This window comes from Tubulanus polymorphus, chromosome 1 (genome assembly GCF_964204645.1).
Source record: "Tubulanus polymorphus chromosome 1, tnTubPoly1.2, whole genome shotgun sequence".
NCBI classification, from domain to species: domain Eukaryota; kingdom Metazoa; phylum Nemertea; class Palaeonemertea; order Tubulaniformes; family Tubulanidae; genus Tubulanus; species Tubulanus polymorphus.
In genome coordinates, this window is record NC_134025.1 from 4,774,093 (window position 1) to 4,796,794 (window position 22,702).

General features: G+C 37.5%; 5 protein-coding genes across 6 annotated transcripts; 4 read left to right on the forward strand and 1 right to left on the reverse strand.

The window, feature by feature from the left end:
- Positions 1-496: 496 nt before the first annotated feature.
- LOC141911782 (tRNA (adenine(58)-N(1))-methyltransferase non-catalytic subunit TRM6-like) lies at positions 497-3,571 on the forward strand. The gene is made up of 12 exons (XM_074802827.1): positions 497-663; positions 824-978; positions 1,279-1,373; positions 1,476-1,567; positions 1,646-1,729; positions 1,820-1,944; positions 2,078-2,123; positions 2,214-2,337; positions 2,411-2,628; positions 2,716-2,818; positions 2,899-2,985; positions 3,449-3,571. Exons 1-12 carry the CDS (start codon positions 584-586, stop codon positions 3,536-3,538), a joined length of 1,299 nt encoding a protein of 432 aa, XP_074658928.1. The 5' UTR covers positions 497-583; the 3' UTR covers positions 3,539-3,571.
- A 2,125-nt stretch (positions 3,572-5,696) lies between these two features.
- Positions 5,697-7,948, forward strand: LOC141914990 (prolyl 4-hydroxylase subunit alpha-1-like). The gene is made up of 10 exons (XM_074806342.1): positions 5,697-5,728; positions 5,819-5,870; positions 5,959-6,110; positions 6,235-6,399; positions 6,741-6,811; positions 6,903-7,020; positions 7,174-7,224; positions 7,386-7,463; positions 7,568-7,733; positions 7,817-7,948. Exons 2-10 carry the CDS (start codon positions 5,828-5,830, stop codon positions 7,891-7,893), a joined length of 921 nt encoding a protein of 306 aa, XP_074662443.1. The 5' UTR covers positions 5,697-5,728; positions 5,819-5,827; the 3' UTR covers positions 7,894-7,948.
- Positions 7,949-8,634: 686 nt separating this feature from the next.
- LOC141915437 (prolyl 4-hydroxylase subunit alpha-1-like) lies at positions 8,635-11,929 on the forward strand. Its single transcript, XM_074806962.1, has 11 exons — positions 8,635-8,768; positions 9,725-9,941; positions 10,034-10,085; positions 10,177-10,337; positions 10,416-10,580; positions 10,655-10,725; positions 10,820-10,937; positions 11,013-11,063; positions 11,363-11,440; positions 11,528-11,693; positions 11,800-11,929. Exons 1-11 carry the CDS (start codon positions 8,635-8,637, stop codon positions 11,868-11,870), a joined length of 1,284 nt encoding a protein of 427 aa, XP_074663063.1. The 3' UTR covers positions 11,871-11,929.
- Positions 11,930-12,367: 438 nt separating this feature from the next.
- On the forward strand, positions 12,368-15,156 carry LOC141901936 (thiamine transporter 2-like). Of its 2 annotated transcripts, XM_074789532.1 has the most exons (5): positions 12,368-12,541; positions 13,127-14,235; positions 14,316-14,508; positions 14,677-14,818; positions 14,899-15,156. In XM_074789532.1, exons 2-5 carry the CDS (start codon positions 13,257-13,259, stop codon positions 15,022-15,024), a joined length of 1,440 nt encoding a protein of 479 aa, XP_074645633.1. In that variant the 5' UTR covers positions 12,368-12,541; positions 13,127-13,256; the 3' UTR covers positions 15,025-15,156. The 2 variants fall into 2 exon arrangements, with proteins under 2 accessions (XP_074645633.1, XP_074645642.1); XM_074789541.1 differs by lacking the exon at positions 12,368-12,541 and having other exon boundaries at positions 12,924-14,235.
- Positions 15,157-15,510: 354 nt separating this feature from the next.
- LOC141901946 (potassium channel subfamily K member 1-like) lies at positions 15,511-22,625 on the reverse strand. Its single transcript, XM_074789552.1, has 4 exons — positions 21,777-22,625; positions 18,185-18,325; positions 16,884-17,282; positions 15,511-16,696 (listed from the first exon to the last, which is right to left on the reverse strand). The coding sequence occupies exons 1-4, from the start codon at positions 21,982-21,984 to the stop codon at positions 16,497-16,499; spliced, it is 948 nt and encodes a 315-aa protein (XP_074645653.1). The 5' UTR covers positions 21,985-22,625; the 3' UTR covers positions 15,511-16,496.
- Positions 22,626-22,702: the final 77 nt, after the last annotated feature.

A 22,702-nucleotide genomic window follows, 5' to 3' on the forward strand; every position in this document is an offset into this window, starting at 1 on the left:
TTCAGCTGCTTTCTTAGCTAGTGAACTAGAGCTAATTAACCAGATGCACTATAGTTCGGTCGCCGTAACAATTATCGTCGGCTATCTTGGACATTTCGGCCGTATACAGCGACCCAGCGCGCTAAATTCTGTTGTCGACCAGGGCTAGTTCCGGCCCACAAAGAGAGTGGCCAGCGTGGTGGACCATTTTCGGACCATAATTTCGCCTAACTGACATTCGGTTTGTGGCTCTAAAGTCCAGGGTCAACTTCGGTGGAGTTAGTCGACTGTAGTCGAACTAAATGAAACCGAAAGTCAGTTAGTCGGAACTATATTCTGGATATAATTCGTAAATTGAGCGCATTCGGTTATTAGTTCCGACCACTAGTCGACTAGATACGAAAACCAAATTTGGCCCAGGCTGCCGGCCCGACGACCCACCGCTCGCGCGCAACAATCGAATGTCCTGTCCAGTATTCCGCTCTGGAACGCGGTTAGGGGAACACTGGCCAAGAATGGATTTTCAAGGTCGTTGGCCATGTAAATATTGAATGTAGCATTTCTGCTTGTTTACTCCTCCACGTTTTAATTGATACTGGTAATCATGGCTACGATAAGTGAAAACGATTGGGTTATTGTAAAGAAAGACGATAATCTGAAAGTTTTGAAGATACGCTCAGAGCGGTAAGATCCGAACCACTTTTTCAGCGTACTATTTTCCCTTCCCGGCGGCGTGCGTCGTAGGCCTACCTCCGCTCCATTTCATGCGTGCTAGATTATGATATATTTCTGTTTATTTGTGATACATGCATGTTGAAGTGGTTCTTTAATGAAATCTTTGCAGGCCGGTATGGATGGAGAAAATGAAATTTGTATTTGATGGTGCTGTCGGTCATTCATATGGTACAAAATTTGAAGTTGGTAATGGTGCATTGGTGAAATTTGTTCAACCTAACGATACACCTGAAAGTTGCCTTACAGATATGGAAGAAAGGAAAGGTAGGCTACAATTTACCAGTAAGCCTTGTCAGTTTGTGTTCCACAAGTTCCACAATTAGATATTAATCAAGCCAACGTTTAATCCCATCCAATCATAAAATCACAGCATATCCAAAGATAAGATCGCTTACTGATTTATCAAATAGTTGACAACTCTCTTTAGTAGAGTGAATCAACAGATACAGTGAGAACATTACATTTCAAACAATTATCATTCCGTCATCATTACAACTGTAACTCCTGGATTATCATGACAAATTCCATCTAACTGAATTCATAAGAAATTGTCTCATTCCTTAGTTGCTGACAACCGGAATCTGCACGATTGTGACACAAATCAGAAACTTTCGAAGGAAGATATTGAAGCTATGCGAGCTGAAGGACTTCATGGAGAGGTAACATGTATTCAGTCGATGCTGCGCTGATGAATTAGGCAAACCTAAATTCTATGTAGGATGATGTTTGATTTACATTTTTCTATTTTAAATTATGTACAGGCAATCATTGGGAAACTGATTCAAAATAGTGAAACATTTGATAAGAAAACTGAATTTTCTAAAGAAAAATATATCAAGAAGAAGAAAAAGAAGTTTGTGAAATTTTTTACAATCTTTTTTGTGTTTTTGTGTTAGATGAGTTCTTGTCTGATGATTGCATTCCGTTTCAGGTTCACCAAGATAATAACCATTCTGAAGCCAACTTTAAGATTGTTGTGTGAGATGCATTTCAATAAAAACAAGACAAAGATATGGTCAGTTTAGTACGGCATTGCTGTTGTTTAATTGGCTCGCTTCATAGCATATTGAATTACTTAACAGTTAAACTTAATTCTAAATTTCAGTGGCATGCGAATCGATTCACTCGGCCAGATATTATCCCATGCAAATGTAAGAGCTGGGTCGAATGTAATTGTCGTAGAATCATGTGGTGGACTAGTATTAGGAGCAGTTCTAGAACGTTTAGGAGGTAAATGAGTTTCATCCATTATATGATAAGAAATGTACTGGTACCTCAATCCAATTCTTGCAATAATAGTCATATGACTAAAGTTGATTAATCGTTGAATATTCTTCCGTCAACCCATTTTTTCATGTTTTAGGTTTGGGTAAAGTATTTGACTTTCACCCTGGAAATTCACAAACCAGGTAAGTGTGGATATTTCAAATAAAATTCTGTGTCATTTTCGATACCTGTATAGCGTTACTTTTGGTGTTTTTATTTTTTCACTCTTTCAGAATCATGGATGGTATGCCAATTTCTAAAGAGTACATCGATGAACACGTAACAAGTATATCATTGTCTCATATGCAAACATTAGTTTCTGGTCAAAAACTGCCTGATCCGACCCCGGTCGAAAATGTGAGTAAGACTTACTAAAGTGACTTCCATTTCACGATTGTGGATTACGTTTAATAGCAGTTTTTCTTTTCAGGATGAAGACGCTGTTCTAGGGATCGATGACAAATCTGAAGAAGAAGCAGCAAACAATCAAGCAAACTCGAGTACAGTGAATGTAGACAAAAAATCGAATGCTCCTGGAAAACGTAAATTAACAACAGAGCAAATTCGACTGATCATTGAAAGAAAGAAGAAACGAATTGATCAAATAAATGAAGGAATGGATGATTTACGTAGTAATTCTGTTGATAGGTCAGTTTATTTAGAGAAGATGAATTTACCGAGATTCTACCTCAAAATTGAATTCTGTATTTATGGAGTATTTTGATTTCTTTCCAGTTTGATTTGCGCAACCAAGTTCGATCCCACACCGATAGTAATGAAACTCATCAAGTTTCTGAAACCATCGCGACCTTTCGCTGTATACAGCCAGTACAAAGAGGTGAAGGCATTACAAGCATAGGTTTAATTTAGGTCTGCTATTGAATACATACTGACTACGATGATCTTTCCCTTTTTCAGCCATTGATGGAGTGCTTCTTGAGACTAAAAGAAACCAGAAAAGTCGTTTTTCTTCGGTTATCCGAGACCTGGCTTAGGGAATATCAGGTACTGCATATTCATTTGCAAGGCTAAATTCTAATAAAGTTTGAAAATAAAGAAAAATAGATTGTACAGTCAACCCCCGATATACCGCCCTCCCATATACCGCCACCCCGCCTACCGCCAGGTTTTCTTAATGTACATCTCTATACAAATACATAGTAAAACACCCCCGATAAACCGCCATACTCTCTATACCGCCAAAATCGTTCTGCACCGATGTGGGCGGTAAATCAGGAGTTGACTGTAGTTAATGTGCACCTAGTTTATTTAGTACACATAGTATCAGTGCTCTAGAAAAGCTGTAAAATATAAGAACTATATAATGAATATACTATATGTATTGATTATTAGACAGAGGCCTCATTTTGTGACAGTAAACTATGAGTTCAGTCGAAAAAGTGTCCTCTGCATATTCCACGAAGGCTTGTGTATTTATCATATATGTATCGGTGTTTGTTGGTTGCAGGTTCTTCCGAAACGCACTCATCCCGAGATCAATATGAGCGGTGGTGGTGGCTATTTATTGACTGGTACTACTGTTTTAAATAATGATTGACAATTGTATATATAGTAGATGAATAAATTTCTATATAACACGTATTTATTGTGTTAAGTCATGAATATGTGGACGCTCGAACATAAATCCTCTTGGCCTATTTAGAATATTAAGGGATCCAACTACGTAAGCCTAATCGTGGACAATGGTTTTGCGAGAATATCCAAGATGATACATGTGAAAAGGAATATCTACACTTCTCTAATGTGAATACAGAAACTAGAGAATATTATTCATTTGCTCAAAAAGCAATTGACGGGAATAGTTTCTCGAAAATCCTCTTGTGTTTTCTTTGAAAAAAGTATTTTCCATTTACATCCTATAAAACATTTACAATACTAATTCCCTATAGCAAATGAATTATGATTGACATTTCTGACAACCGATGTCATAATACACGTCACAATGCAAACATGTGCAAACGCTGGATGAAATCTGGCGGTAATTTGAGACAAGCGTCCACCGATACATGCGTACGTGTGATCCACGTTATAATATTAATTTGAAATTTTTGGATTCCTTAATCAGTTCCTGGCAAAATCATCAAATCATTAGACCATGGATGTAGTGTATCTTATTGTGTTTTTCGTTATATTACATTTAATCGGAATAACGAATGCGCACTGTTACACGGCGGTTTTTAAGTCGGTCCAGGCCGTTGAAACCGAAGCAGTCTACATACAGCTAGGAATAACGACTCTGCAGAAATTAGATGAGGAAAAAGATAAATCCCATTCGGAGGACGATTTGAAAGCCATCCAGGAATTCAGACGGTAAAGAAACTTATTTCTACGGTGTGGGAATGAATAAGGAACGATTTTATTTATTTGAGTTATAGTCGGTATATCCTTAGATATTTAACCCCTACAAAACAGAACAAATTTTTTCAATATATACATTACTGTCGTAAAAAGGATCCAGATGGATTAGATACGTAAATCGTAAAAAGGATCCCGATCGATTAGATACGTAAATTATATGAACACGTACATGTATGTTTATATGAGGGCTGGAATTTGGAAAAAAATGCGCACCAATTTTATTTCGAATTTGAAATTTTCTTATGTGTACGCAGACATATATGCGGATGGAGCTTTTTTCATTCACACATATATGATGATTGATCTGAAGCCTTTTCTAAAAGTTGATGCAGATGTCGAACTTGCGCGTTGATTTATGAAATCTAGTCACACGTATCGATTAGTACCAGAGTGTTCGGTAGTTATCAAGCTGAACCATTGCACCATAGCCACTAGAACTTCTGTATTTCCAGTTCACCATTTGGGAAATAAGAAACGTATCACATGCGCAATGTTCATTGCATTCAATGCATTTTCTTCAGTCAAGTTTACTAAGAACAGTACCACGGAAGCGTCCTGGGGACATCATTTACGTGAATTATGTCCCCAGGACGCTTCCGTACACTAAATGGAAGTTTATAACTAAAATACAAACGGTGAAGATTGAAGCGCAACTTCAACTACAGATTTTCAATTTGAGGAAGTTTTATTTTTAGATTTATTCTCGAAATTAAAGAAGCTAACAAGCCTGCCATTTCCGATGAGGGCTATATGGAAAATCCGATTAATATATTTCACATGGTTCGAAGATTGGCGGTGAACTGGACCTCGTTCATATCAAAACTTGAAAATGTTGAAGTGAATTTGATCAAAGGTATATTTGACTCAATTTTACTAATGAGCCATTAATACAAAGCACAGATACAGTAGTCAACCGTAAGCATTGATTGATTTATGTTTAGAATTCGTGGATCAATACCAGATGGACAGAAAACGAAAACATGTTTGGCCTACAGAGTTAGACATCACTGGAACAGCGATGGCTTTTATCAGGCTTAGAAATACATATTTTATCAGCTTCGATGAACTTTACAGCGGCACACTGAACGGCACGCACTCGCAACCGTTAACAATTTTCGAGTTTTTCGAAATCGGTCGCGTCGCTTATGACCGAGGAATGTGTTACGAGGCTATCGAGTGGTATGGATATGTCATCGAACAACTCAAACGAGGAAAAGTGCAGTCGAAAATAACTGTTTCTGCTGCTTTAAGGAATCTTGCCGCAGCCTACGAAAAGGTACAAAACCAGTATGCAATTGTGGTAATCTGTTATAGCACGTGAAATGAATCTTTTTTACAAGCAGAATGAAGATGGAATAATTCTCATACCGTAAATATATATAATCTTGAGGAAGAAACCTCCTATTTTGATAATCTATCTTAAACAAAAGTTTTCATGCATCACACGTATATATTTCAGTACGGAGATATGCCAAGCGCCTACAGAATTATTAAAGAAGGCCTCGTTCTTGGTAAGCCTGATTTCTGTAGAATGGGTGACTATAAATTAATGGTGTAATATTGTTATCCATTATCAAGTTCGAATTTCTATTTGAGAAGATCCGTCAGATGAAAAGCTGCAGCGGGATTTGAAGTATTTCGAAAGAAAAATATCCCACATGGAACAAAAAGAGAATGTTACCATTCAACGAAATCCGGCTTTTGAATGGACGTATAAGTACGAGGAACTGTGTAGAAACGATCATAAAAAGGTAGATAACAACTGAAGAACAGATTTATAAATGATTAGTATTTCGTTGTTTTGATTCGTATAAAGATAACAATATAAGTCTGTGTATTATTATCTCTGTGTAAAATCATCTCTGAACTTTCCAGAGCAAATACAAACAAACGAAATTGAAATGTTATAAGCGAAAAACGTCGATACCGTACCGTACAGCCGACGTCGAGATTGTAAATATCAAACCGGAAATCGCTATATTTCATCGCGTCATTTCCGATGACGAAATTAAAAGAGTTAAAAGTATTGCGAAGAAAAAAGTATGTAATTCCACGATCTTTTTATAGTCCAAAACGTTCATTTATATAGCGGCTAATTCTCGATCGGACCATATCGTAAAATTCCTGAACGCCAAAACTAAGAAAAACGTCTTCTAAAATAAGTTTATTCTAAAACGTTAAATTCTTCCATTTTTGCAGATTTTTTCTATAGAGAAAAATCGACGTTTTTCTTTGATCTTGGCATTTTGGTGCCGTTTGACGTATCTTGTAAAGGTCACAGAATCCGCCACATACAATTTAAACAAGAAAACCCATTTGCTGTTTCTATTTTAATTTCAAAACAAAGAGATTTTATCAAGATTTGATAACTTTGATTCAAGCTGAAGCAATCAATTGTCGTCAGCGCAGATGGATCATCTATGGAAATCTCAGACATGAGAGTCAGCGAAAGGTACATAATTTTCTTCGCCATCCATTAGGTTATTATAGTCGTCACACTTCACACCTTTCTCAGCAACAGCAATCTCATCACCATATTCTAGTGGTTGGTTGGCAGATACCGATAACGAATTAATACAACGGTTATCGAAAAGAATCGAAATCTTAACTGGATTGAGTACGGCGATTTTACCAGTAGCTAGCCATGCTGAAGAATTACAGGTGAATGTTTTTTAAGGGCCGTGATTTGGAATCTTGTTCAATTTTTTTAATTATAGGGTTAGCAACTATAATCAAGAGCTATGATCAGAGAGGAATACTATTACGTACCTTATATGAAAATGCTGATTTTCAGAGATTTTCTATTCAATGCAGGTGTTGAATTATGGAATTGGTGGAATGTACGAAGCTCATTACGACTTTTTCGTAAGTTTCTTTTCGCATGTTAGAATGTAGTCAGCTTACGTATACCTAAACGATAGAAAAGTTACACCGAATCAAAAATGAATTTTTCAATCTACGCAACAATCTTATTCATCTTGCCCCGTCAATCAGTGCTTTTTAATTTTCATATGATATCTGAAAAGGATGAGACTTCGTACAAGTGGAATGTTGGAAAACAATTTCAAGACTCCGGCAATAGAGTTGCCACTTGGATGTTCTATGTATGATTTTTCAATGCAGACTTGAATTAATCATAAATTTAAAATCGTCGTATTCGCTAATTAAGCAACTTCAAATCTTGCATCCCAATGGCCTTTTTTTCCAGCTATCCGGTGTCAAGATAGGCGGAGCTACAGTTTTCCCGAGAGCAGGTGCTCGCGTGCCGGTGGTAAAGGGGGCTGCAGCGTTTTGGTTTAATCTGAAACCGAGCGGCGCTTATGATTATGAAACTTTACACGCCGGTTGTCCTGTACTTATAGGTTCAAAATGGGGTAATGTTTTTCTGTACCTTTATGACCGTTCGCAAAAATGTAACCGTAAAATCCTAATCAAATACATTTTATTTTATTTATAGTGGCAAACAAGTGGACACACGAAGCTGCACAAATGTTTCGTCGTCCGTGCAATAAAAATGAATACATGTATTCTTAGACGGAAAAAGTATACGATTTAAAACGATAATAAAATTGACAATAAAATATCGTGCCAGTCAACTTTTACGTCGAGGCGTCTTTTGGTATAAGGGTATTATAGAAACACACCCCAGGCCTACGGTTGTGGGTTCAATTCATATCTGCTGTAATAGAAATGGAGAAAATTGTATTGACCCGAAAGAATTGTTTGCCGACAGCCGTCGAGGAACGACTGTATAAGACATGAATCCACTGGTTATTTAATTCAACAGCCTGCTCTAACAATCGTTGTTTCGCGTTCCCTCAGTAATTCACCCCCGAAAAATGTTGATGTGGTACAACAGGCAGATTACACCATTCGCATATACAAATCAAAATACTCAGAAATACGTAGGATCCTAGTTATTTCCCAATCATCATTGCACCAAATGACATTAAACACTCGCGTAATGACGAGTTTACCCCGAACAAAAGAACAGCCCTACGCTAAGTACAAAACATGTTACAAATTATTAATCAAGTAGCAAAGAATAAACAATACATAAGTAATGCATAAGCATAACTTCTAAATGTGTTTGAAACCGCTTATCAAATTGTCCATGAAAATGTGTCTCCATCCAACGTCAGAGGTATTGATTTTTACACATGTGTCGATCTGAACAGATAGTCAGTTTCAATACTGATGCGACCGATTATGAAGGGATCTCATTATTTGTGCTGTTGGATCTTTTTGATTTGTTTGTCAATCGATCAAGTACGGATGGAATGTTTTACGGCAGTCTTCCGAGTGAGGAGTGCATTGGAGGAAGAGGCCCAGTATTTGAGACTTGGTCGAATGGTTTTAAACAAACTTGATACCGTACCTCCGGACAGCGACGTCGATAGTTTGACAAGGTAATTTGATACGATTATCCAAACACGCTTTCCCTACAGCTAGGTACCTGATTAGAACATGGGCGAAAATATGATACAGAATATCGTATAGAACGAAAAAGGTGGGTGAATAACTATATCTGAGATTGATATGTAGTACATTATCAGCGATCTATATTCGTCATACTTGTATCAAAAGTTTGAAAGAGACATTGGTGACATCTGCCCTTATCCAATAATCCATTCTGTGGGGATATTGAACAATGAGCGACTGGCATATGGTAATTCTTAACGTATATCATCATTCAATGTGTCTCAAACATATACGAAGCTATCGAGGAACGAAATCTGAACAGATTTTACAGATTTAACTTTTGCCTTGGTATCAAAATATATAACAGACTCACGATCGTTCCCAGGAATATATTCAAAATAAGTTTAACAAAAGGTTGAAAAAAATGTTATGAAACTATGGCCAGAGAATGAACTAGTCTTTACACAGATCACAAGATTACTGTTTCACTACAGTTTGAACCAACTCGCGTTCAATATTTTGTTTCAAAAATAATTTTTTGTATGGCTTGAGAAAGGTTTAGATCTAGTAAATTTTCGACCGTCATTGCAGTTTTATCACGCAAACTATAGAAGTAAATCGTCTGGCAATAGAAGACGACGAATACACGGAAAACCCCATAAACATATTCCACATGGTTCGTCGATTAGCGAAGGTCTGGTTAGAAAATCTATCCAAATTTGAAAAGTCTACTTTTCTTGTCATCAAAGGTCAGTGAAGGCTTCAACCAGATGGTCAAATCTGAAATCGATATTAGGGTTTGAATTTCAAACGAATCTTCTTCCGCAGATTTTTTTCAAAGCTTTCAAAACGGAAGGCAACGAAGTACTACGTGGCCAACGGAGGAAGATATTATCGGTACGGCTCTTGCCCTTGTAAGACTTAGAAATACATATTTCATCAGTTTCGAAGAATTGTCGACTGGTACTCTAAACGGTAGCCATTCCGAGCCATTGTCCATCAACGAATTCTACGAAATAGCTCGAATCGCCGAAGATCGCCGCATGTATTACGAGGCAGTTGAATGGTACGATGCTGTAATTGATCTGCTTGAAAAAGGTGGTGCATTCGATCAATCTATCACCGATATCATGGTACGCCAAGCACATTGTTACGATTTGGTACGTATTTCCCGCTTTCCAAATTAGACGAGCGAACAGCAGACAATATGAAAAATATTCATACGTAAAAGGAAATATGAAAACTGTTTTAGCACGGTGACCCTGCGAATGCTCTGAGGATCATTGAGGACGCTATACTAAAAGGTGAGACTCACCAATATAGATAACCACGTTTATTTATGGCATCGAAAATAATTTGTTTTTTTTTTCATTTGTCGTGGTATGGTTATCGTAGATAGAGATGGTACCGAGGAGTTGAACGAGTTGATGGATTATTATATACACTCAGTAAAGAATCTAGGTAATAAAGATCCACCCGTCGAAGCTCTTTCCAGGACGGATATCATAGAATACACATACAAATATGAGGCATTGTGCAGGAATGACTATGTTAAGGTGGGTCCATAGTATTCTCTTTATAGTTTAATCTAGATTCTAATTTAATTACTATATTTCATCATGATTTCACAATAGAGTGCATCCGAGTTGGCCAAGTTAAAATGCTATCGGCAGAAAACCTCGATTCCATACAGACCAGCAGATGTTGAAATCGTCAATATCGAACCACGGATCGCCTTGTTCCATCGCGTTATTCATGAATCAGAAATAAATGCAATCATCGAAAGAGCAAAAAGAATTGTGAGTATTTTAATTTCGAAAATTAACCCATCTTTGACGCAAATCCAAAAAACAACATTTGTTATTTGAAATAGTTAACCAGATCAGTAGTGATATCTCGAAACGGAAGCGCAACTCTATTTTCAGACGATCGAATCAGCGAAAGGTTAGTTCACTTGTTTAACTCTATCTTACTTGAAATTCAATATATATCTTTTCCAATCCATCGGGAAGATTCTTATCTTTTGAAAATGTTTTAGTGGTTGGTTGGCCGATGTCGATGATCCAGTAATTGAAAGAGTATCCAAGAGAGTAGAAATGTTCACTGGTCTAAGCACTCGAATTTTAGACCGTTTAAGTCACGCAGAAACACTGCAGGTTTGAACCTGGAAATACACCGAATTAAGTATATGTATTAATGGTACTAACATTTTCATAATGTAATATTTCAAGGTACTTAACTATGGTATCGGAGGAATGTACAATTACCACTATGACTTCTTTGTAAGTAAATATATCATACCTTATATATGCCTATAATAGTGAATACAACGTACACCTGAAATTATGTTCGTTATAACCGATATTTCGTTGTATCCAGTACGAAATTTATCAAAGTCTTACTTGGGACAAAATTCGTTGTATCCGATGAATCGTTGTATCCGAGTTCGTTTTAACGAGGTTCGAATGTATGTATTTTGTGAATAATGGATTTACTTTTAATTTGATGAGATAACTTGCGAAGACCTTATTGCCATAAGGAAGTAAGTTGCCATTACTGTTTCGGAGGTGTTGTCTTATAGGATGAAACTGAACATAAATGGCAAGTGGCTGATTTCATGGAAGGATCCGGCAACCGACTCGCAACATGGATGTTTTACGTGCGTTTCTATGACCGTAGCACGTTTTTATGATCGGCAACTCATTAGTGCATTGAATATTCTTACGTTTAAAATGACTATTTTCAGCTATCTGACGTCAAATTCGGTGGAGCTACAGTTTTCCCGAGAGCAGGTGCTCGCGTGCCGGTGGTAAAGGGGGCTGCGGCGTTTTGGTACAATCTGAAACAGAGCGGCGCTTATGATTTTGATACCCTGCATGCCGGATGTCCAGTTATCATTGGTTCAAAATGGGGTAAATATCGAAGATAAATTCATGTAGTGTTCTACATAGATATACACCAATTCTTTCAGTATTCCTGTATTAGGTATTATACCGTGAGCATACATTGGTATTTCAGTTGCAAACAAATGGATACACGAGATTGGGCAGACATTCAGGCGACCCTGCGCGAGAGATCCATCGCTGTAAATATGCCGTTGGTCTAATGAAGGCCGAATTCATTACAACGAGCCTAGCACACGACGTATGATTCTTTTTTGTTTATTCATTTTTTGAGAATCTTTGTTATACTGACAGAGTATTTCCTCGATTTAAACACTTATAGACAGCGCACTGGCTTATGCAGACAGCGCAACGGGACGGAGGGGTTAAAGGAGCCCTTGGAATACAAGTCAAAGATCATGAACATCCACGCTACATTCATAATTATGTATATATATAATCATACTATATTTTATTAAAATGATATGAATCAATGAGCACTTTTTGGTCTGTTCTTATTCGTTATTGTAATAAGCAAAATATTCATGTGCGTAATCAGTGATGAACCGGATAAGTCGAACAGTCGTCTTGTGTCGTTACATCACCATGAAAATATACTCTACTCGGCTGGCGATATTTTTGGTATCTTAGAATATGAATTATAGTATATATAGGTTAAAAGAATCTATCACGATATCATCTACGTAACTAATCGTCGGACGTTATATTTTCTGAACCTTTGGTGAAGTGCTGGAAAAATACAAACAGGCCTATATCCTAGTCTTTCTGCATTGCGTGTGACAAAGGTCAGACCATGATAAGTTGCAATAGAGTTAAAGTGTGTGAGTTCGTGAGTTGACTGCCTTCGCAGGTAAGAGGTAAGCATTCTGAATAACACCGATGAATTATGATAGTTGGTATAGTTTTGTTGTAATATTCTACGCTGTTGTGTTATGAGGAAAAGTCTGGATTTAGTTTTCGATAGGTTATCACGTTTGATTTAGGTCAGTGTGTCTGAACGTACTTCACTGAAAGTTCATTTTCTAGCTAATATAGTCAATGCTTTCACTTAATCATCATATATAGGTTTTGCTTACAATGTGTGAACAACTGAAAATAAATATATTCAGTCCATGGCACAAAAATTACAACATATGGTTTTCCCGTCACTTTTGTATTCTATATATTGTACACATATGACTCTACCATATATACCAGCACATCGGCTATGACTATCCTTGAAGTAATCAAGGACTATCATATGATGTATTCGATTGCAATGAATTACTGTGATATATATTGCAATCTGGAATCTCCCTAAGCTCAAGTTCAAGTCCGACTTGTGTAGAATATAGAATATCTAAAAACTATGGTTTAAATAACAAGGTCGTTGGAACACAGGCAAGTCTTGATTCCAAGTCCATTGGGGTTTAGACCCAGTAATATCATGTTTTATCTTTCAGACAAGGCGCATCGTGTGAATGTGGGTTGTTATTCCAATCATCGCAACAAAACAATTGTGACTAATCGGAAAATAGAAAGGAAATAGAATTCTTATATCTTGAAGGTGTGACTTGAGCTCGCGGATTGAAGATGTCGAATATCCGAAACCTTCTTTCTTGGAAAGGCCTTACGATCATTTTATGCTTGTATGGTTTCTTCAAAGAATTGAGGCCCTCGGAGGCATGGCTGACGCGGTACTTGAAAGAGAACAAAAACCTAACGGAAAACGAAGTGAACAACCAAATATACCCAATTTGGACATATTCTGCGATGGTCGCCCTTTTGGTAGTCTTACTGATTACGGATATAGTGCAGCATACCCCTATTATCGCTCTAGAGGGTGTCGCGTATATCGCAACCTGGGCGCTCATTATTTGGGGAGAAGGGGTTTTTCCTATGCAAATGATGCAGTTCGTGTATGGCTGGGCAACCTCGACAGAGATCGCCTATTATTCGTATGTTTATTTGATAGTATCGGAAGATCAATACCAAAAAGTAACTTCTTTCACTCGTAGCTCCATTCTGTGTGGTCGCTTCCTGTCGGGTCTTTTTGCTCAACTTTTCGTCACTTATAACGTTATGAATTATCTGCAGTTAAACTATTTTTCGTTAGTCAGCGTGGCCACGGCAATGATTCTGTCGATAGCCTTACTGATCATTGCTGGTCCCAGACGTACCCGCCGTACTCGTACGACCATACTGGTCGCTTCTGATCAGGAGGGATCCACTAATGTCGAAGCACCCCCTGGTATTTGTGATGGCGATGATATCAACATTTTACCAACACATCGCGGGCCACTCGAAATCGAACCGTCATGCCAAGGGGATCAAAGATGCTGTATGAAATTCCGACGGCGGGTTGTTTTCGAAATGAAAGAAATGTATTGGGGCATAAAATCCAGCTATTCCGACCTCGGTTTGTTGAAATGGTCGGTGTGGTGGGCATTGGCTACGTGTGGATTTATGCAAGTTGGAAACTATGGTCAGAACTTGTGGGACGAGATTTTGATCGACCAAACGAATCGAAAACTGTACAATGGCACCGTAGAAGCAGTTAGCACAGTCCTAGGTAGACCTTTAAATAAACCATGAGATTGATTATGTCGTCGGCGTTCGTTTTTCAATGTTTCAAGAAAAATCTTTTTCTAGGCGCAATAATGGCATTTTCTGTCGGTTTCGTCAAAGTGAATTGGAAAGAATACGGGGAGCTACTATTGTTTGTTATGTCATTCTTGGACGGAATGTGTTTAATGGTGATGTCTCAGACCACTGAAATTCTGACCTGTTACATACTTTATATAGTATTCCGTTCCAACTATCATCTTGTGATCACAGTAGCCAGGTGCTAAGTATAATCCCAAAATATCATTAAATCGTATTTGCAATATTAGAAAACTCAATATAATTACCAGTAATTTCGATCATGCTTGTCATGTTATCAAGTTTTTGTTCATTTGATAAAGGTTTCTGTTCCTTCATCACTCATTCTATATCTACTTTTCATCTATAGTTTTCAGATTGCTACTTACCTGGAAACTGATCGTTACGGTTTGATATTCGGTTGCAATACGTTTATAGCGCTGGTGCTACAAAGTATTATTACTTTTATTGTCGTTGATAAACACGGTTTAAATACACCTGTTCGACCACAGGTACGTTCCAATTGATTTTGAATGACAATATTCATAGAAACTAACTTTTTTTTTACAATATTCCGGTTTTTTTCTTCCAGTTCATGGTATACAGCGGTTATTTCATCGCGATCGGGCTTATTTTCATGTTCGCCATCTTGTATCAAGTCCAAAAACGTTGTCGTAATCGCCAGGCCCAGACGCTAGAGATACCCAGTCAAAACTAAGACACATTTGTGTAAGAAGTACATAGACATACCGGTGAAAAAAACAAATTCTTGCTAGATTTTAAACTATAGTCGAAACGCTAAGCTTATAAGAATTCACTAACTTTGATTTATATATAACAAGACTTGATTGACGTTACAGGATATCGCATAACCAACACGGTTGCGCTATTCAAACATTTATAATGATCTTAGTTTGCTTTTTATTATTGCTTTCTATTATCGTATACGTTATTAAGGGTGATCAAAATGAATAAAAACAAATGCTTAAATGTTGACGAGAAGCGCTTTATTTGGAGATATCAACGATATGACTGCCATCATCAACACAATAGCTAGCCAATCACTTTCACAAATATAATATTATGTAATTTTTCAATATATGTATAATATCAATATCAATATATCATTTTGTTAAAGATTTAAGAAAATAAATCGGCAATTATCAGTGAAGAGTTATCGCAGTGTACATTTTTCCTCAACTTAAGGTGTTATCATTGAAAAATAAACAATTAAATGAAATGAAAATGTTTTTGGTTTCATTTCGATTAGCAAGAATTTGGAAAAGGCAGAAATAGGCTTGAAATTTCACGCAGTCCGTGGCCATAAACTTTCGTCAAACAAAAACATCAACCAATTAATAGATATAATATATCAATAGCAACTAAAATTTACGGTAGGTGTCGTCTGAAATCACAGTCAATATCCAAAGTACTAAAAAAATGTCCAAACAAACTTTCGTCTCCACTCATTCTACCGCTGATCCTGAATTTCTGAGCGTATAAATGAATCGTAGTAAATATTTTCTTGTATAGATATGATGGCTTATTTGGACCAAGAAGAGAAAATACCACCCAACAAAAGTTAATTTCACATTTTTGTTATCAAATCGTTTCTTGTGGCGAAGATATAACTCAAAAATTCAGTTTTCAAAGTATCTATAATGGAATGAATTTTGACATTTTGACAACTTTTGAAATTTCCTGTTCATGGTCCGGATCAGCCAATGTACGGCAAATACTACAGAAGGGTGCGCGTTATAACGCATTTTTAAGTGATTATTTTACATGTGGAGAGATCATTGATAAATACATAAATATCATCAGTCACCCATGACACTGCCTGATTATGCGATCTTTTTCAATGTTATTATTTTCGTTTCAAGTCGCACTTTCCTTCGATAAAGATGTAGCAATGGTGAAAATTACTATACACGACAAGAAGGGCGATTGTAGTGCACCGTTTAATTACGAAGCTACCAAAGTGAAACACGCCTATAATGTCGTCTACAAAATGCGAGCCGACTTGAAGGTGGTTGCCAACTAGCCCAACAAATACGGTTAGATAATTCTAAATGCCAAAATGTGTTTAAATACTTTTTGACTAGCAGTTTCGGTTGAAGCTGGCACGCGTGTACATCACTTTGGTAGCTAGACCTATTTACAGCGCCGAAGAATGGAGATCGGGACATCTCAATTCGATGGGCTCTCTCCGTCGTTGATCTGTTGGCTGTATTTCGGGCCACCCGCTTCCGAATCTTTCAGTCGTACTTTTTCATCGTCGGATTCCTCGTCGCTCTTCATATAGAAATGGAAGCCTAGGTTTAACTCAGGTATTTCGTAGACGACCGCCAGCGCGAGCATCATTATGATTAGACCGAGCAGAAGATACACTGAAACATAACGAGAAATGATTTAACAAAAAGCAAAAGAAGACGAACAAATACTCTTCGTCAGGATGATGCCCGGCTAAAAGTTCCAAAACTATCTCGGAAAAAGACGCATCGTGCTTTGCTGAGGATTATAATTCAATTTCAATTAGATGCAATACTCAACCTCTCCAACCGACTTCTATCTCACCTGTAGTTACGATTTTATATACGGCCCGATTCTTCTGCGATGGATTGTCACCCGGAATGTAATCACCGAGACCGATAGTGGTCATCGATATGAAACAATAGTAGAATGCGTCCAGGTAGTTCCACTCGGTTTCCAGCGCTGAGAATATCGCTGCCGGTACCAGGAACACGAATACCATCAGTAAGATGACGATTGCCAGTAAATGAACGAGGCGAATATACATCGGTCGGTACAGGTGCTCCAGTTTTTTGTTGAGCCATTTAAGGAATATCGTCGACGGAATCATGAGCCTTTCGACTACAGCCGTGAACATGATCAACGTCAACGGAATGCCCAGTAAAGCGTATATGATGCAGAACACCTTACCCCCCTCTGACAAAGGGGTGGTGTGGCCATATCCTGAAAAAATAGATTCGATTTATATGAATTAAATCAACAACTCGTTCACTATGATAGACCAAATTCTAGTAGTGTCATTGGGTAGCTGTATGATCGCTTCAGATCAGATGAGACATGTCTCTGAATAGTTTAATATCAAATCTTCGTGGTTTTTAGCATCTAGCAAAAAGAAATGATCGAAGAAACGATTGCTGCAACATATGTCGCACTCGTCACAACGGCAGCCCTGGAAAGAATGAAATGAACGCGCATTCATATATCTTCAATACCACTGTGACTAATGAATCTCAGTTACAGCACTGTTCTTGAGATTGAGTACAGTTGAAGATTTCTGGAGAAATAATTTAATTTGATCACGATTTCAGACATCGATATGCATGTGAATAAAAACGAATGTTTTAACAGTTATACTGTCAGATCTATAGAAACACTCTGTATAACTAATGGGGGGATATATTGGTTGATGTGTCAAGGGCCCTTGAGAGCGCACTTAAAATCTTTGCCACCATCTGTTGGTATGCTTGGATACACATTGGTGGAATGTGCTATACGTTTGTATTGCAATACGACGAAAATGATCGATCCATTATTGAAAAGCTAAAATTCATAGTCATTTCTTATAAGAAATTTTATCTGAAGGAAGCTAAAATAAAACTAACTGGTTCCATCTAGTCACTGTTAATGAATCAATGAGCTCAATGGCACATCCTAAATTTTCATCTCAATTCTACTTGTTATGGTTTGGAAAAGTCGCAATGATTTCCGATTCACCCCGTCCTTCCCTGATCATCTATACTCCCAGGAGCTTAGTTGTTAAATTTCTAGCCAATTGGAAAATCATATGGCTACACTGTACTGCGAAAGAAATGTAAATATATTCGGCAAAATAATGTGATTCTCACCTATAGTTGTAAGTATGGTCCCCGCAAAGAACAGGGATTGTCCGAAGCTCCAATTCGGCTCGCTGGACACATTGCTGATAGCTGACACGCCGCGTTCATTTGCCTTCACTATCTCGACGATAAAAGCTTCAAGTTCTCCATCTATGTAAAAGAAAGTTAAAGATATAGAATATAAGCCTTTAAGAACGCAATACCACTGATATTATTCTATCTTATTCGAGATAATCATATTTCTACTAAAACACAAGGTCGCTGCAGATTTTCACTTCATTCGTTGAACCACATCAAAGAGGTTCCACATTACAAGAGACCTGTCACAATGTAACGGGTGGTAATGAAATTTGTCGAACACCCTAGGACATAAGAAACACCGGGATTCGATGCGAAATGATCAAATAAAAATTCTTTCGGATACATTCTGCCGCGATATATTCTCAAGGGGTATTTTGTGTAGATTTCAGATCGTCAGGATTCGAAGCATGTTTTGGTAATTTTGCTTCATCGTTTGACGGTTGTTGCCGTTCGTCTGCAGCGAGTGCTGCACCGATTTTATGAGGTATCGTGTTTCTGCTGCTAGGTAACACCCGAGGTACATCGATCAACCGTGAGATGTCACGATCTTGTCTCATCGTTCCCTCATACAACGTTCGCGCAGAGACGACGCGAGGACTGATCGGAAAGTAGCGTTAATTAACGCGGGAAAAACAGGGTTGAACACGTGCCATTTCGCTATCTCAAATAACAACAATAAAAGTAGAAATGTTTGAAACAGCATAATGGAGTACGGCTTAATGATATTGTTATGACTGCACGTACAGAGTGACATGTCCATACTCACTATCGCAATTAGAACAATGGGAAACATTGTTGCGAGTCGTATAAACATGATTTCAACGTGATCCGACCGGTCAAACCGCAGCCAATTCATTCAAAACTAAAACCACCATTGAATAAACCCATTTCATGGGGACTTTTACCAAACTCTTAAGCCTAATCGATTGTTGTGATCAGATTGGTGTTCAGCTTTGCGCGACGTCCCAGGTATCTCCGCAGGGAGGTGGAATACGTCTCTTATTCTTTAAAAAATTTAAGCTGTCATTAATATGTGTTAATTGCCCAATCTAATTTGCTCATTAACACAATTTTGATAGCTGTCGGTCACAAAATATGACATCGCTGTGCTTTTTTGGACAATAAATAAAGTGGCCACATACGGTCCGTGTACTCCTGGATATCTAGATAGATTGCTCTATGAAAAACGTGTGATATGTATCTATATACACATTTTCGCTTCATGTTTCCCATACGAGTTAAATGAAGCTCATAACCGGTGACAGGTGCAGTAGGCAGATCGATGATAGAAAACTTGCACAAAAAGTGAATTAATTCACCATCAAATCGTTCATCGAAACACTCTACTATCACTTCATGGCAATCTATGATAAACATCGGTTTTCATCGCGGAAAATACCGAACCGCCACGACTGAACTTTTACGCCCGCATAACTTACAAACATATATACCCCTTTCGCCGAGGCTGACAAATCGGGACTTCCTGGTGGTACATGCGTGGTCGTTTCAGTATACAGATCTAATAACTACTAATGTCCATTTATATGAACGACGGGAAACAATTATTTTGAACTGAAGCCGTCCAATTATATAGATGAACGGCTGACGCCCTATATGCAGCATGTGTCACCCACGTTGGATAGAAACCCTACATAATACGTTAACGACCAAGTCAGGAAATATGCCCTTTTACGTTGTATGATTGTTGAGCCTGTGTAGGAATAAACTTTGTTTCCGTTGAAAATATACTGTTATCGATGAAGATGAAACGTTTTGAAATCTAGTTTTACTGGAATCGTTTTAAATCTATTTCCTGACATCATCTCCGTCGAATAGATTTTCTCTTATTCATTTTTTGCGCCATGTCGAGTAAAATTGAATGTCTTCGGGGGTATTCCCGTTATCTCGTCGAATTTAGACTTCGGAAGAATGATAGAAAATTAGTTAACGGAAATTGGCAATACAATAGAGCATATTTGTAAATATTTAAGTCGTGAATTTTATATATTCAAATATATATCTTGAAATATTTCATATGTATATACATATTGATACATCTGACGCGTAATTGCCTTTCGCGCTGTGTACACAAATTTATTCATTTTAACAGACGGATGTTTGCGAACGTTTCCACAGTAGCAGTATCTTATTTGACATTGATATCCAGATGTAGAGACAGCGGTTACACCCTGCAATATGTCGTGAGCCCGTGTATGGGTTGGACACACGTTACGGCTAATTAACATCGCACGATACAGCGCTAAATACAGCACTACAGATTAACAAGAAAATGGCTACCATCTTCCAAATAAAGCAATGCAAGATATTCAACCAAATTCATAATTTCTAGTGACACCAAAAACGTAGGCATTTAACAGTAATGCACTGAATGTAAATTAACAAAAGCCATGGAGTAAACAGATGTGGAATGAATGAAAATAACGTTTTAATTTTAGTAAAATACCCTCTAATTCGCATACAAAAGATTAATTTCAAACTTATTTTCTGCTATCACAGTGACGACAATACGTTGCTATTTGAAATAATTAAACGCTATTTTTTTATATGAATCGATTTTTATGCGCTTTGACGGCAATAACGAGAAAAAGCGTAGGATTTATGAAGTAACTTGACGACATTGCGCGACGAAAAAAAATTTCCTGTCACCGATGACAACACGATAGGCAAGACGAAACAAGATAACTCGTCCTATGGCGAGTCGTGGCCATGGTAACAAGTTATTCTTCTCTATATCATCTGCTATGACAAAACGGTTCTTAACGCATATACATATATTCATAATGACTCCGATTGGCTTAATTCAAAGGACTAACATGTCACGTCAGGAAAATGATACATCAGTTAGACTAGTCTCTTAAAATGTTCTTGTTTAAGATGCTTCAGATTTTCTCAATGATTGATTTTGTCTTCCCTTTTAAAGTGTTTATGAGAAAACTAAATTACTTAAGAATTAATGATAATAATAAATAGACCTTTCTATCCATGGATTATTCGTTCATTAATTGGCGTTATTGAATTCCTCAGAAAGAAAATTCATATACATGTATCTACCATAAAAACCGATTAATATACATAGATCTACACGATAGATTTCAACTAGTCAACAAAATGATAGCAATATATGCGCGCTGGTCTAGCTAGCTTATCGAATGGTATTATTAACGAGACAGATGTTTTCAATGATTAAAACCAGATGAAAACATCGACTAAAATATAAATATATATATATATATATATATATATATATATATAGATATATATTTATAACAGGGTACATACGTTTATATATGCCCCAGTGTCCGCGATACGGAAATCATCATAGAATATGTTAAACGTTATCACATTTTTGCAACAAAAATGACTATACAGAAAAACCTCTGTCAGCTACTTTTTGTCAAACGGGTACTATTTCAGTCGCTAGTTCAATGCGTTGGTGGCTCTCGGAATAAGAAAAAAGAGCATTTCTGGTGGTAAAAACTATCCTGGATTTGTGGCTTACCTGTAAGGCACTGACTGTGGGTCCTTAGAAAATCGGCCCTAATATCTTGTAAACAAGCTCTTAACTCCTCTTCTTTGGGCCCTTCAATAGCTGCGAATACTATAGCTCCAACCACAAGGTAGACTATGATAAATACAACTAGTCCAATAGTCCGAAAGGTACTACGTCTACACCACCAACATTTTGCCAAGTGGGCATCGGAGGGCATCTTTCATATTGACGATGCCGGAAATCTTTTCGCCCTTGCGGCTAAATGGAAATGATTTAATTCGTAGCGATAAATAATTTCCACGCGATATTTAAACGAATCAGTCTATTGCAGTGCTAGGGGTGGTACTAAAGCCGACACAGATGACACTATAGGCAAATCAATGGGGAAAATATAAAATGCTTCCCACCTGCGTGTACGCGAACGCGTAACGACACCGAGATCTACGTAGTCGCAAGCGAGTCTACAGTCGTAAAGTAAAATTTTACGAGATGGCAATCTGAATAATGGCGCTCTTAATTAAAACCTAATGGTTCGCATAAAGTTTCATTAGTAAACGAATATATATGCATGAATTCGCCAGATGACTCGCACAACTTCATTCGACGGGATCGCATTAATTCCACAATTCCCTGACCGCTGCGTAGGACACGAGACGATTCCAAAATCACTGTCCTTGTGCATCAATAATTAATGAAATTCTAGTTCTCCTGTTCCTTGTCCATCGCCCACGATAGCACGTTCGTATGTTTATGCCACGTTACGTTAACCTTTCAGCCTACATTAGCCCTGTCCGGGCATATTATATCCCTAGGAATGTAATTGTTGTGTATATGCGTCAATGCATGAACATGATATTAGCGTGTGTTTTCTGGATATAATGTGACCTTTATTACTATATCGTTATGGTTAGCATTTATTTAGGTCGCAGTCACAA

Bases quoted from the DNA above. Each gene is read 5' to 3' on its own strand.
- LOC141901936 (XM_074789532.1), top strand. From the start codon at position 13,257: ATGTCGAATATCCGAAACCTTCTTTCTTGGAAAGGCCTTACGATCATT. The intron at 14,236-14,315 runs GTAGACCTTTAA...ATCTTTTTCTAG, and splicing joins AGCAGTTAGCACAGTCCTAG to GCGCAATAATGGCATTTTCT. The intron at 14,819-14,898 runs GTACGTTCCAAT...TTTTTCTTCCAG, and splicing joins ATACACCTGTTCGACCACAG to TTCATGGTATACAGCGGTTA.
- LOC141914990 (XM_074806342.1), top strand. From the start codon at position 5,828: ATGCCAAGCGCCTACAGAATTATTAAAGAAGGCCTCGTTCTTG. The intron at 5,871-5,958 runs GTAAGCCTGATT...CTATTTGAGAAG, and splicing joins TAAAGAAGGCCTCGTTCTTG to ATCCGTCAGATGAAAAGCTG. The intron at 7,464-7,567 runs GTATGATTTTTC...CTTTTTTTCCAG, and splicing joins TTGCCACTTGGATGTTCTAT to CTATCCGGTGTCAAGATAGG.
- LOC141911782 (XM_074802827.1), top strand. From the start codon at position 584: ATGGCTACGATAAGTGAAAACGATTGGGTTATTGTAAAGAAAGACGAT. The intron at 664-823 runs GTAAGATCCGAA...AAATCTTTGCAG, and splicing joins TTGAAGATACGCTCAGAGCG to GCCGGTATGGATGGAGAAAA. The intron at 1,730-1,819 runs GTCAGTTTAGTA...TCTAAATTTCAG, and splicing joins AAAAACAAGACAAAGATATG to TGGCATGCGAATCGATTCAC.
- LOC141901946 (XM_074789552.1), bottom strand. From the start codon at position 21,984: ATGCCCTCCGATGCCCACTTGGCAAAATGTTGGTGGTGTAGACGTAGT. The intron at 18,326-21,776 runs GTAAGCCACAAA...TCTTTTACATAG, and splicing joins CCACAGTCAGTGCCTTACAG to ATGGAGAACTTGAAGCTTTT. The intron at 17,283-18,184 runs GTGAGAATCACA...CTATTTTTTCAG, and splicing joins GACCATACTTACAACTATAG to GATATGGCCACACCACCCCT.
- LOC141915437 (XM_074806962.1), top strand. From the start codon at position 8,635: ATGGAATGTTTTACGGCAGTCTTCCGAGTGAGGAGTGCATTGGAGGAA. The intron at 10,086-10,176 runs GTGAGACTCACC...TGGTTATCGTAG, and splicing joins TGAGGACGCTATACTAAAAG to ATAGAGATGGTACCGAGGAG. The intron at 11,441-11,527 runs GTGCGTTTCTAT...GACTATTTTCAG, and splicing joins TCGCAACATGGATGTTTTAC to CTATCTGACGTCAAATTCGG.